The sequence below is a fragment of the Camarhynchus parvulus genome, chromosome 4, assembly GCF_901933205.1.
Source record: "Camarhynchus parvulus chromosome 4, STF_HiC, whole genome shotgun sequence".
Taxonomy (NCBI): Eukaryota; Metazoa; Chordata; class Aves; order Passeriformes; family Thraupidae; genus Camarhynchus; species Camarhynchus parvulus.
This window is the reverse complement of record NC_044574.1, coordinates 37,794,195-37,807,392: the sequence shown is the minus strand read 5'-3', so window position 1 is coordinate 37,807,392 and position 13,198 is coordinate 37,794,195. Positions and strand designations below refer to the sequence as shown.

Below are 13,198 nucleotides of genomic sequence, written 5' to 3'. Positions count from 1 at the left end.
TGAAAGGGAATACATTAACACCATGAGAGACAGTCTACTTTCCTTTCATATTTATGATCTCCCTTAAATTTTCTCTAGTTTCACATAGGATACAACAGTGTTACACAGAAGGAATTAAAACTGTACAAGATACTGTAAACATAAAAGCAGAATCCGGTATGAAGCATGAAATGAAACAAAAGCATGCATATATGATTTGCAAAGACTTCACAAAATATTTTCGAACTCCAGCACATGAATAGGTGTCTATCTCCAGATTCTTATATGTTACTTGGGAAATTCCCCCCCATTCCTTCTTCTTTCCCCAGATTTATATGCTGAGCATGGTGTCATATGGTATGGAATAAACTTTTGGTTGGGGGGGTCAGCTCAAAATCAGGTACCATCAAGCAATGATTCTCCAGCCTATGATCACAAATAACAGTCATGAAGCTAACTGTATTAGCCACTGTTTTTTGCATATTTCTACAACTGCTTTTTCCTTTAAATGGGTATACCTGACAATCTGATCAATTATGACAATGGGAACCTCCTCTAAGAGTACCCCTCCAGCAGACTTTTACTGATACAATTCTTTGTATTATTTTATTCCACTAACTCTTGTTCCAACATGATTTAAACATCCGTTCCAATCTACACCTGTTGCTATGCTTGGCAATCCCTATATTTATTTACAATAATGTAATAATGTTATTGATCCATGAATGCACATTTTCTGTCCTATTGTTATTTTCTAGTCTAAAAGCTTTCTTTTGATACTTAAGTTCTGCCAGGATCTTCATAGTCCAGCTAGTGCCATGACTACAAAAGCAGCAGTTATTTCGGCTCCTGTCAGATTTTTGCAACATGCTCAACAGCCTAACTACACTCTGAGCTCTCTTCTCCAGGGTGGTTAGGATAAAAGAAAATTGATTGCTTACATCATCCATTGAGTCTGAGAGAGAAGCCCAACCTGCTTAAATCCACACAGACCAGAAGGTGGCCCACCGTCCCTATTGCCCCAAGATGTGTGGCAAGGTCAAACACCATGGCTATGAGTGGAAAACCTGGCTCCATTTATTTTCCCTTCTGCCATTACAGCTATTTCAGCAGTTCCCAGGCAAGCCTACTGGATCACAAATGACAACTGCTGCAGCAGTAGAGATACAGGAATTTAAAATTTTAGTATTGCTTTCCTTGTTAAACAAACATGAAAATGGATGCATGGATTCACATGACACAGCACCACTGCTAAGTATTAGCAGAAACTCATGAAACAATCTCCTGTTACTGGGTCCTTCTTTCCTCCTCAGTGTAAAAGAATTTATCACAAACAACTCAGATGCTCAGGTACTAGTGGCTCTAGCCCCCTTTAACACCTGAAGGAGCATTTTCCAATAGCCTGTAATGATTCTTTACCCTCATTTCAAGTCGACTTCACTGAGAACGGTATCTCCAGAGCTTCTAGGGGCTTTCCAGAATAAAAATAACCAAAAAAGAAGAAAGCTTCAGGACTTCCACACTTGCACTGTAACATTTCTTGCTAAGATTTTTCCACTGACATACAGTGTAATATAAGCAAATTACACCATCAATTCTTACTCATCATAAGCATCAACTGTATCAGGAATGGCCAACTTCTGAGTTTTTCATGCTTTTCTCTTGTTAATGGAGATCATTTGAATTCTTCTCTTAGCTCTTCCTGCCTACATTTGGTCCAGAAAATAGCTGAAAACCTTATTACAAAATATTTTCAACAGTGATGAGATTTCAGACTATCTAGACAACTCTCCTCTAGGTTCTATGGAAAAGACAGCCCTAACTTCAGAAAGTTGATCTATAAACAAACTAGAAGGAGACTTAGTATGTTTTAGGCAAATACAAATTCCAAGGAAAATTAAACATGGATCATCTTAAACCTGTCTAGGAGGGAACAGCTCTCCAACATCTAGCAACTTAAGCACACAGCTACATGTAAGACTCCTGCAATAAGCATATCCTTGTAAAACTGCCATAAGGAACTTAGGATAATTCTGTCTGACATACTCTGAAAATGAAAAAATTAATAACATGAGCATAAACACAAAAGGATGGACCCTAACATTTTTGAATGCTCTTTTAAAGGAAACAAGGCTCATGTGATCACGCAGCCCCTGATGACCAGTCGCAAGCAGATTTGACAGTAGGTGGGGCTCTTACAGCTCTTCCAAGCCGTCAACCTACCTGAAAGTTTTCACTTGAAAACAAGGAGAAAAGCATTAAATTTGCATCCATACCAGAGAGGAAGCTGCAGTATGTGTATAACTGCTGTCCCTGGCAAGCTGGCTGCCTGGGACAGAACTGCTGGGCAGACAGCAAGCACAAGTTTCCCATCAGGTGCAGTCCAGCCAGTACCAGAGAAAGGCACAGGAAGCTTTATACATCAAAACAGCCGGGGAACAAAATAGGCTAACAACTTGCACAGAGAAACTGCCATTGTTACAGCAGTGAAAGCTTAGAGAGGTTACAGAAAGAAACAGGTTACTCTAGTGGGGGACATACTAGGCACAAGATTTGTTAATCCCCACCACCCACCCAGCTCCATTAGTTTTAAGACTCAAGGAACCATTTGTTTGTTTATAGCCATGTGTCACCACATACATACAGAGAATGCAATATAGTGTGCAATTACAGGGCTGGCCACTCCACAGTCATTGATACAGTTCAGGAAATCATGCTGCAGTACATGCTGTATTAACCTTTTCTGAAAATTATGGCATTCTCTGAAAGGGCATTTATGAGCTTAGTATTACTTCAGGGTATAAGCAGAATGTTTATGACTTGACAGACTTCATCCACATTCACTTCATTTAACATAACAGCAACTTTCATTTACTAGTTCCCCTTCAGCAAAATTAGTTTGGGAAATCTGACTCTGCCACTCATCTAGAAACAGATTTTCCTCTTCAATTCCCAGGGAGGAACTGTATTTGCAAGCATCTTTATGTTAGAGCTAGCAAAACAAATAGGGCATTCATTTCAGCACCATCCATTAAAGTGGCATTTTGGTTTCTTTTTTTTTTTTTTCCAAAACCACTTTTCATATAGAAAACAGAAAAGTAGTTCCTATCTCCACTTTCTTATTCATCAAAGTTGGTTCATGTTCTTAAAGGTACTGGCTTCCTAGTAAAAAAGGCTCCGGACAAAGTGGACAAATGATGAGATCATCATCTTTCCCTATCTCCCAAAGGAAAGAAGGCACAAGAATGCCTGTGAAACTCCAAAACCAAAGACGAATAAGGCTTACTGTAAAACACTAAAAACTATCACTAATACACAATGAGTATCAGTTATGGCATGAGGAATGCATATGGTCACAGTTTTAGTGGCACAGGGTACAGGATAAGCTGAAGCAACCTTCCATGTGTTATCACTTTCTACTCTACACAACATCTGGAAATGCAAATGTTGCAAAACAGGATATTATAGAACATTAAAAAAAAGTTAAAATATTCCATATTCAAATTATTTTGTCTAATAAGGCTTTGAGAAACTCTGAAGTACAGTCTTTCATGCACAGCACTGTACCGGAAACCTTTTTAGAGGAGAAGCAGTCACTGAAAATACAGTTACTTACAAAGGTCAACACAGAAATATACAAACAAATTATAACGGTTTTTTGTTTTAAGTTGAAGAGCATTTGTAAATGCAAGGTATGATAAACACCTTCAAGTTCTGCAGAAGACCAGACTGGTTTTGATATTCCTGATGCTTCTTTGCATTACTTTTTAAGGATTCTATGTTCTGGAAAGAAAACTCACCAAAACCACAAAAACAAACCACTAACAGAAAACCCCACAGATCACCTTCTCACCAATTAATGTATATACAAAACAAAACTCATTAGCAGGAAGTGAGTTGATAATTATAATTTCTATATTCTAAAGTAAAGAACCTAATGAGATCTCTAGCAAGCAGAGAAACCAAAATCAACCAGTGGAAAATCAACTGTATTTTAAATCCTTATGTAAACTTAAAAGATGTATCTAAGATCTTTTGGAGAGATTCCAATCATGTCAAGTACATCTGAGGAAAATCAGTGTTAGGCTTCCTTCACTGGGTAAGTAAACTAAATAATTTAGATACCCTTCAAAATAAAGACTAGTCCTGCCAATAATAGGTTTAAGTCCTCTTCTTGAAACTCCTTAAGACATTTCTAAAAATCTAATAAACTCCACAAAACAGAAACCACCTAAACCATTCAGAAACTCCACTTCACACGCAGGAACTCAAACAAACTGGGCAGCAAAACCTTTCAGAGAAGCTGTCTTGCTTTGTCATTAGATAGAGCAAGGTCTGTCATCTCATAAAATTACATTCGCTGACACAGGTTCTAGAATGAATAATCATAAATGAGGCTACTGAGTCTTGATTATAAGGTATGACAGAGTCTGCAGGTTGCATGGCTCTTAGGAAGGAACTAGAGTATATAAAGAAGGTAACGTCTTCCCATCATGATACATACAACTTCCAAATCCCCTAAAGAAATACTTGAGGAAAAACTAATAAAGAAAATATGAGGACTAAGAGTACAAACAACTTAGCAGATTTCAGAAATTCAAAAATTTCTTTTTGAATGAAAGAAAGTAAAAATTTAGATACTAAGAAGCCAGTGGCAAAACTTCTCTGCTCGTGTTTAACATTTGTTATGTCTAACTTAAAGGAAATTCATCAATTGTAAGAATCATTGCTGAAAGTGCATGAGCCAAAATGAAATCTCTAGTCTTGCAGTTGACAAACTAAAAACAATTCCCAATGTTCTTCACAAGATCTCTATCCTTAACAATAACTTAACTCAAGCTTTCCACATAAGTTATGTTGCTCTATTCGACTGTCTTTGAATTGGACAGTTAAGGATTTCTTCTTCTTGCCTCAAAAACTGAGAGTTTCAATAAGGAAGCATTATTAATATTTATGCAAGATTAAACAACACTGATAGGAATACCAACATGCTTTGCAAGATATCTACAAAAATCCTCAAAATTACATTGTTTTGCTGTATTAACTATCTGACTACCCTTATCCCAAAGCACAGGCCATCAACCGTTTTGAAATGGTGGAGGAAAAGACAGGAACGCAACAAAATACTTTCACCACGTGGTACTTACCCTAACAGGAGGGCTCCGTGCTTGCACCCTTTGCTGCTGTCCAGCTTGGGAGCTCTGCAGGTCCTTTGATCCGCAGTTAGCTCCAGTGGCGCTGGGGACCCTCAGCGCGTTTGTGCCGGCAGTGCCACCGCTGGCGCTGGGTTTCCGAGGCCTCTGTTTGATGCCATCCAGGAGTCTAACGAGCAAAATATTACTGGGGAGCTCATCAACACCACAGTCCACTAAAGTCCGGCACTCGGGACATCGCAGCTCACTGCGAGAGCTCACAATGCCCAGCAGGCAGCGTTTACAAAACGTGTGTTGGCAAGGCAAGACTTTTGCAGAAGCATCAAGGCGTTCTAAGCAAACAGGACACTCCAACAGATCCAGCAAAGCCGATTCATCCATTTTCCTTGGATTACTTAAGGAAAAAACAAATCTTTGCAGAATTCGTGTGTTTTGAGTACTGCAAGGGTATCATGTTACACCCATTCCTCTTCTGACTGTGCTCTATAATTTTTTGAGGGAAAAAGGCATTAATAAGCTGGAAAAAGTCAGCAAGACCATTTTATATGATGATGTTCATACAAAGAGCAAAATAGGAGATCACTAGACTAATTCAATAAATGAAACATGAATAAGAGCAATTGACATCAATGTATCTATTTATTTAAAATATTTTAACAAATGCTAACAGCTAAGGTTTTTAAATTCAAGTCCCCATAAATTTCAGTCTGAGTCATTTTATTTTCTTAAATTATTCTAGAACAAAGAGCTATCCCCAGTACAGCACTATTAATAAAGCTTACTTTTCATAGTTCTTAATACATCAGTCTCTCTAAACATCTGAGATTAGCTTTCTTCACAACAAGAAGATGGCAAAGGCAGCTACAACGGGGTCCAAAACCACACAGCGTACACCAACAGGGCATAGCAAGGGGAATTACATTTGTACCAACACTAAACCAACTGTGAACTACGTTACTACCCTTTCTATGAAAACTAGTGCAGCACATTACACAGCTCAGCCTTAAAAACAGCCTTCAGCTCACAGGGTTTTAAGCTCACCGCAAGCACTGACAAGAGGGTTCATTACAGTGCCGCCTTTAAGAAGCGCTTCAAAAACTATCGCGAAGAGATTTACAGCAGGAAGTGCTACTGCCATATCGTTAGGACAACACAAGCGCTGCGTATGCAGCCACAGAGGCAGGGGCGAGCCCCCGGCCAGCTTCAGCCTGTGTAGCGATGGGCTGGGAAAAGGACGGGGGAGAAAAACCCAAACATCACTAAAGAGCCCCCCTAAAAAAAAAACATTCTGCGAGAAGTCACACCAGGATGTTTCGCGGGCAGAAAAAGGCTTGCTGACCTCGGCAGTGCCCAGCGCCGGGCGAAGTTGAGCGCCTCCCGCCAGCCCCCGCAGCCGCCCGCGGGAGCGGCGCCCCCGGCTCCCCGTCCCGCACCTACCTGCTCTCGGGCTCCGCGCCCGGACCGCCTCCCCGATCCACTGCTTTATATTCCCCTGCTCCTCGGGGGAACAGCGACCCGCAGGCGGGCGGACACCGCGGCGGCGGCGCGCAGGGGTCCCTGCGGGGACACGGGGCGAGCGGGGACGGCTCCCCGGGAGGCGGGGGCGGGCGGGGGGCACGGCGCTGTCACCCCGCCCCAAGGCGCTGGGCAGAGGGAGGGAGGGATCGGGCCCGCGGCCCCTCCGCCGCACCGCGCCGAGCCGCCCCTCGGGGAGCGCAGGGGTCCCGGGGGAGCTCGAGCACCGCCCCCTCCCCGTCCCTCACCCGGCTCTCACCGTGTGGCCGCGCCGCCCCCGCTTTGTTCCCGTGAGGAGCCGCCGCCGCAGCCGCCGGCCCCACCGCTGCCTCTCCCGCCGCGGCAGCGCCGAGACTCCCGTGCCCTCCCCGCCCCGCCGCGCAGGGCCGCTGACGCGAGGCGCGGCACCGCCCCGCCCGGCACCGCCCCGCCGAGGGGCCGCGGGCAGGGAGCGGGGGCGGGCCCGGCGGGTGCCCAGCGGCAGCACCGCCCCTCGCGGGCGGGGACGGGGTTCGGGCCGCCTCGTCCTCCCCGCCATCCGCACCTCGCTGGGTGCCCCGGGCGGTGGCTGGGGCGGTGGGAGGGCGCTGGCGGCTTCCCGGGACGGGAGGAGCTGGCGCTTCCCCCTGCCTTGTGCTTTGGGGGCAGCCCGGACGGGCACCTGGGGCTGCCACCGTCTGCATGGGGGCGGTGGCAAGCGAGGAAGAGGGACGGAGGGAGGGAACGAGGGTGGGTAGACACTCGCTCCTCGCAGGGCTGCCCCCGCTCGCTGTCTGCGGTAAGTCGTACCCGGAGCTCCGGCCCGCGGCTGCCAGGCCCCACAGAAGGAGGAGCCGCGGTGCCCGGAGCCCGCGGCGGCCGCCCGAGGAGACTCCTCAGGCTGGGCGGGCTTGTGCGTGGCGGGGGACCCTCCCTGAGCCTCCCCCTGCGGCGCGCCCCCAGCTCCCGGCGCCTCGGGGGACGCGGTGGGGCCGCTTGGTTCCCGCTCGGGGGTCCGGGACCGCCGTGCTGGGCACGGGCCGGGAAGGAGACGAGACTGCCGGGTCACGTCCATCGCCGCCCTCGGGTGCGGCTCTGCTCCCTCGGGCCCTTGCAGCGCGCTTGTGGTAAGGTCGTGGGCATGGTTAGCGCTGGATTTGGCAGTGCTGGATTAACAGTTGGACTCGCTGATCTCGGAGGTCTGTTCCAAACCAGACGGTTTGGTGATCGGACTGCTTAATTAAATAAATGATGACAGAAAATTGGTGAGTGCCTCTCTTCACACACTCCTCCCGCACACACAACCACACACCTCTGTATTCAGGATATGATGCACTTGCTTGTGGGGTGTTTTGTGTGAGATACTTCTCTGCAAGACTGTGGGAATTCAGGAGGAAGTAAACCCTAAGATACATACAAATTAGCATAAACCAAAAAGAAGTTAAAGCCTGTTCTTTTTAAATCAAATCAGACCCCTTGTCTATGGGCGATGAAAAAGCTAGACAAATGTTTAAGTTCCAGTTATTCATCTTGCCAACTGCAACTCAAAAAAGGAAGCAACCCAAAAGTTTGTGTGTAGCTCTAGCTTTCAAGTTGACACTAAGAAATGGTATGAAACTGTCAGGAGAGGTTTAGGTTGGATATTAAGGAAAGTTTCTTCACCCAGAGGGTGGTTGGGCATTTGAACAGGGTCCCCAGGGAAGTTGTCACAGCAAAAGACTGTCAGAGTTCAAGAAGCATTTGGATAAGGCTCTCAGGCATGTGCTGTGATTCTTGGGGCTGTCCCATGCAGGGTCAGGAGCTGAACTTGATGATCCTTGTGGGTCCCTTCCAATACAGGATATTCTATAACTTTAAATTTGCTGTCATCCTTACGTGAATTCTGTGTGTGTATGCAAAAATACTGCCTTTTTTTTTTCTTTTCCTTTTTCACACATGGATTGTGTAGGTTTGGATAAGCTGATGGTGTGACAGTCTTTTCTGTCTTACTTCCTGGATATGCTTACTTGGTTGTTTCCAGTGGTAATGATATTCTCTGATTATTAGGATTTCCAAGTAAGTTCTCACTCACACTGCATCTCTAATATTTTATTTTATTTTTCAGTTGTAGTTGTGGAAATATTGAAGCTGCTAAATATGTACAGTTCATTAAGAAATAAGGTTTCCTCCCCCATGAATTCTGGAGTTTAGGAAAACTGATACAGATGGGTTTCTGGTCTATGTCTGTGCTTTGCAGGGAGTATTGTAACATAAATAGAAGGGTATAAACATCTGATACATAAGAATATTCCTATGTCTCATAGTATTCCTCTATCTTGCCATGTCAGTGTTGTCACTACAAAAAAAAGAATAATCAGCACATTTGAAAGAGAGACTTGTTGAATCTAAACAAAGTCTCATCTCACAATTGGATTTCAATTTTGGACTTAGGCTGGCAAATTATGAGATCTTTTGAAGAAGCTTTCTAGCATAGTTTTGTAAGCAAGACAATTACTGTTGTCTAAACTTAGTTTGCTGCCTAAGGAATGTTAAATATCTATTGAAACAGTAAAGGAATTTACAACACAAGTGGTGCACCAGGGAAGCAAGATGAAAGTTCAGGGAAGCAGGATAAAAAGATTACCCCTTTATCAGGGCTGGTCTTTGACAGTGTTTTATGTAAAGTCTGTAAAATACTAAATACATTGTGGAATACAAACCAAAGCAGTAAACGTTCTTAAGAGTTTCAGGTAAATATGTTACTTCCTGAGCAGTAGCTGCAGTTAATTTTCAAACAATTATCATCCATGTAAAAAAATGTGGGGGTGTGTGCAGATGTCTGCCACTGCCCTCTTACGCATGAAGTGTTTGACTCAGAGAGCCTGGAATACTCTGGTGCAGCACTGAAAGGAACAGAATTGCTGATACACTGAAGAATTTTTTCTTTCTTGCTACTAACTGTAAGCAGGGAATTGCACTCTTCGGACATCCTTACATGAGGAGGCCTCACTTCTTGAAATCGTCCCATCCTAATGCACAGTTCATTAGTTCCTTGTACAACTTTTACTGAGTACATGATGCGAAGGGCAGAAATCCCTTAAAAACACAGATCTGAAAGATGAGGCCCTCCAGTTACTCAACCACCTAGATTTCTACAATTATAATGTCTATTAATATTTGTTTGTATTTTACACATTTTTGGTGTAATGAATTGTAATTTTGCCACTGGGTTTCAGGCACTTTTTTTTTCCTACAGTGTATGTTGTTTCTTTTCACCTGGAAGCTGTTGAGTAAAGGAAGCAGCAAAGGACAATAGGAAGAACGGCAAAAGACAGTGTCAGTAGCAGAAAGAACAGATAACACCATTTTCTTTCCTTTTTTCTGTGTCTGCATCCTTAGTGCAGTAAACCCACTGTGGTCTCTGCACTCCTCTTTCACCAATACCTTCTTTTTCCTCTCTGGACTGAACAGCCTAAAGGCCACTCCCCATGTCTTCAGCCCACTCTGTTGAAATAGTCACACTTTCTATTTTGACTGACCCTTACTGCATTAATTCCTGTTTCTGGCACATTTCCAAGTACTCTTAGTTTTCCTCTGTCTTTAAAATGTGAGACAATCTATACTGTTCCTGGCTTTGACCAGCACTGGTTAATTGATAAGTTGGCAGCTCACAAGAAGAGAGAACAACATCTGCTGCACCCTTTGCTGTATGAGGGACATTCAATATTAGATTAATTTTTATATGGTCACTGTTTTCTATAAAACCTCTAGAATCTTAAAATCTTTCCAGATATTCCATCAGGTTTTGCCAATGAATTATTGGGAAGAGGGGCTAGAAGATGCACTCTGTAGTTATCTGCATCTAGTTTCTTAGGAAATTTAATGGATAAGTAATATGGGATATTTCAGAATTGCACATTTTTCAACATGCAAATCTTAAACATAAAGACATTTGGTAACTAATGCCCTAAATACACTAACACACTATAGAACAACACCAGATCCAGTCTTCCTTCTAATCCTACAAAATGTCCCTGAAGATTGTTACCCTTGACAGCAGGGATAATCCATGTGCCTGAAAAAGTCATGTTAGCACTATATATATTTAGAGTAATAAAACAAAACTGAGTGCCATGTAGAGAAATGCAGGCCTGCAAGAATAAACATATGAAGGCATAATTAATTTATTTGTGAATTCCATCCTGAAAGTCTTCAGATAACTGCAAAAGGCTCAAACATAATAAGACTCATGGAAAAGATGTGTTATGTCCTATCTGAAAGAGAACACAACAGTGTCCTGTGGCAGTCATAGTCTGAATAATTTTATTTGTAGGTTCATAAGCATCTTTTTGTTTTGAGCTGCATTTTTGTGCTAAAATATTTTTAAAGCTTTTTGTTAATTTAGTCAGAAAGGATCATGTTTTTTCATTTGTAATGTCCACATTAGCCTGTCTTTCCCATGCAATATAGATCTCAAGCACAGGCTAAAAAGGTTAATGTTATTTCTTTGTAAAACAACCCCTGGAGATATGGTGGCCATCCCCTTTCAAAGGCCATGCAAAATTCCCACTGCCATCCCTTTAGCGAAAGTTTACTGCTGATGGCCACACTGATCTTGCTGGCTTTACATTGGCAAATACAGCACATAATGAAGGATGGCCCATGGCCAACTTTCTTCGGTCTCTGGTGGAAATGAGCAAAGATGTTCTTCAATGGCTTCATTCCTTTTCCATAAAAGAGTTGATTTTTTATAAATTGTCGTTTGTTTGTGCTTTTTGTTTTCAGGTTTTTCAGGGAAGTAAGGGGGATTGCCATTTGTTTTTGCTTTGCCGTCTTGGTTTTTTGGGTGGGTTTTTTTGGTTTTTGTTTTTGTTTTTGTTTCAGTTAGTACCAGCTTTAAATTATCTAGATCAGTTACTGTTGGCAACAATTCTAGCAGCAAGGACCTCAGCATGGTTGATACTTGTCCAGTTGATTTGCTGGCAAACTGAGTTTTGTGCTATCCGTAATGCACTTTCTGGGTTTGGGAACTAGTTTTAACTACATCAATGGCAAATGTACTTCTAAGGCTTTTGCATCCTGCCAGAAGAATCTCTGCTGTTCTGGTATTTGTGAGGAGTTGGGAGAAATGAGTTGAAGAACTAGAAGCCCAAATGTACCAATAGTACATTTTTTATGCTGTGTTCTAGGCATCCAGCTTTCTTGAGAACAGTATCATTTGTGCATTCATGTTGCAAAGCAGTTCTCCCTGATAAGATGAACCTGGGATTGTAACTTTGTACATATTGCTGCTATTGCAATGACTTAATTTGAGTAACAGGGAGGAAATGTGCAAATACAAAAAGTGTCTGTGGCATTAAAAAATAAACATGTTACAACTACTCAGTATTTGGGTGAGCTTCTTGTTACAGGACATTCCCACCAGGTTAGTCACAGGAAAATGCTGGGTTTATGGGTGCTTATGATCCCCATAACCTAGCTGCATCATTCAGTGCTGTACCTTGTAGAAATGCAATAAGGTATTAGGTTATGTAGTTGGTCAAGGACTTGATTTAAATGTTCATTATGCTAATGGGAACATTGTGCCTGCGTCTCATTAACCAGTAGGCTTGAATTTGCCCTTACTACAAATAAGGTTAAAGGAAAAACAAAGGAGAATGCTGTTTGAAAAAATCAAGCCAGATGGTACAACTGTGAAGATTTTAGAAGAGGAGCAGAAATGTTAGAATACATTCTTAAGAAGTTTATTCCAAAATCAGAATATCTTTTCCCTTCCTTGCATACAGCTTAAAAACTACAGACCTAATATGTGAGGCTGCAGAATTGATTCCAACACTTCTTTGCCCCTCTAGAATTGGTGCTCTCTCCGACAGGAGAGATTCTGGTGCGGACAGAGCATACCAGATTATGTGTTCAGTTCTGCTCTTGGTATCTCACAGCCCCATTAAGGTCTGGTGTCCCACAGATTTGTAAGTGATTCAGAATGTAGTGTTAGAAATTTTGACTGCCCTAGACATTTTGGAATGCTTACATGCTGTTTTAATAGTTTGCTATATTGTTAGCAAATTGTAAGCTATTAAAAAGCTATTAGTATTTTCCCCACTTGCAAGGGCTGCATTCCAGTCACAGGGTAAAGCTCTTTCATATGAACAGTAAACCACTAAACATATAAATATTGAATTAAAATTATCATGTTACTGACTCTAGACTAAGATGAGGCAGAACTGTAGTAAACCACTTCCAGTGATAGTGAGCTGGAATGACTAAAGTCCAGTTTTATCTTTGTGGAACAGTGACAAGTGTTTGGAGATTTGGACACCCAAATGTGTTCAAACACACAGATGAGATGAGTGGCAGGGCCCAAACAATTATTCTTTTTAAATAAGCAAAAATATCATGGAGGATATTCAACATTCATCAAAGTTTACTTAGTCTTCATTACCACACGTCATTACCAAAGTGTCTGAAAGAAATCAAATGTCTGGAGACTGGATACTTGGCATGTGTATTTTTTGACAAAAAAAAAATTAAAAAATTTTAAAATTTGCTATTTTAGATATGAGAAGGCATTGCTGAGGAGAGTCAGTGGCACT

The 13,198-nt window shown here is 42.5% G+C and overlaps 1 protein-coding gene across 3 annotated transcripts in view; it reads right to left on the bottom strand.

Annotated features, from left to right (window-relative positions):
• Positions 1-6,996, bottom strand: part of SH3RF1 (SH3 domain containing ring finger 1) — an 81,784-nt gene extending 74,788 nt beyond the window's left edge. Inside the window, exons 1-2 of one of the 3 annotated variants that reach the window (XM_030946784.1) lie at positions 6,907-6,996; positions 5,127-5,615 (exon numbers count right to left, since the gene is read on the bottom strand). In XM_030946784.1, the coding sequence (XP_030802644.1) occupies positions 5,127-5,513 (387 nt within the window). In that variant the 5' untranslated portion in view covers positions 5,514-5,615; positions 6,907-6,996. Of the gene's footprint in view, positions 1-5,126; positions 6,506-6,569 lie in introns of those variants that run through there. The other 2 variants (XM_030946781.1, XM_030946782.1) reach the window with 2 other exon arrangements.
• Positions 6,997-13,198: the final 6,202 nt, after the last annotated feature.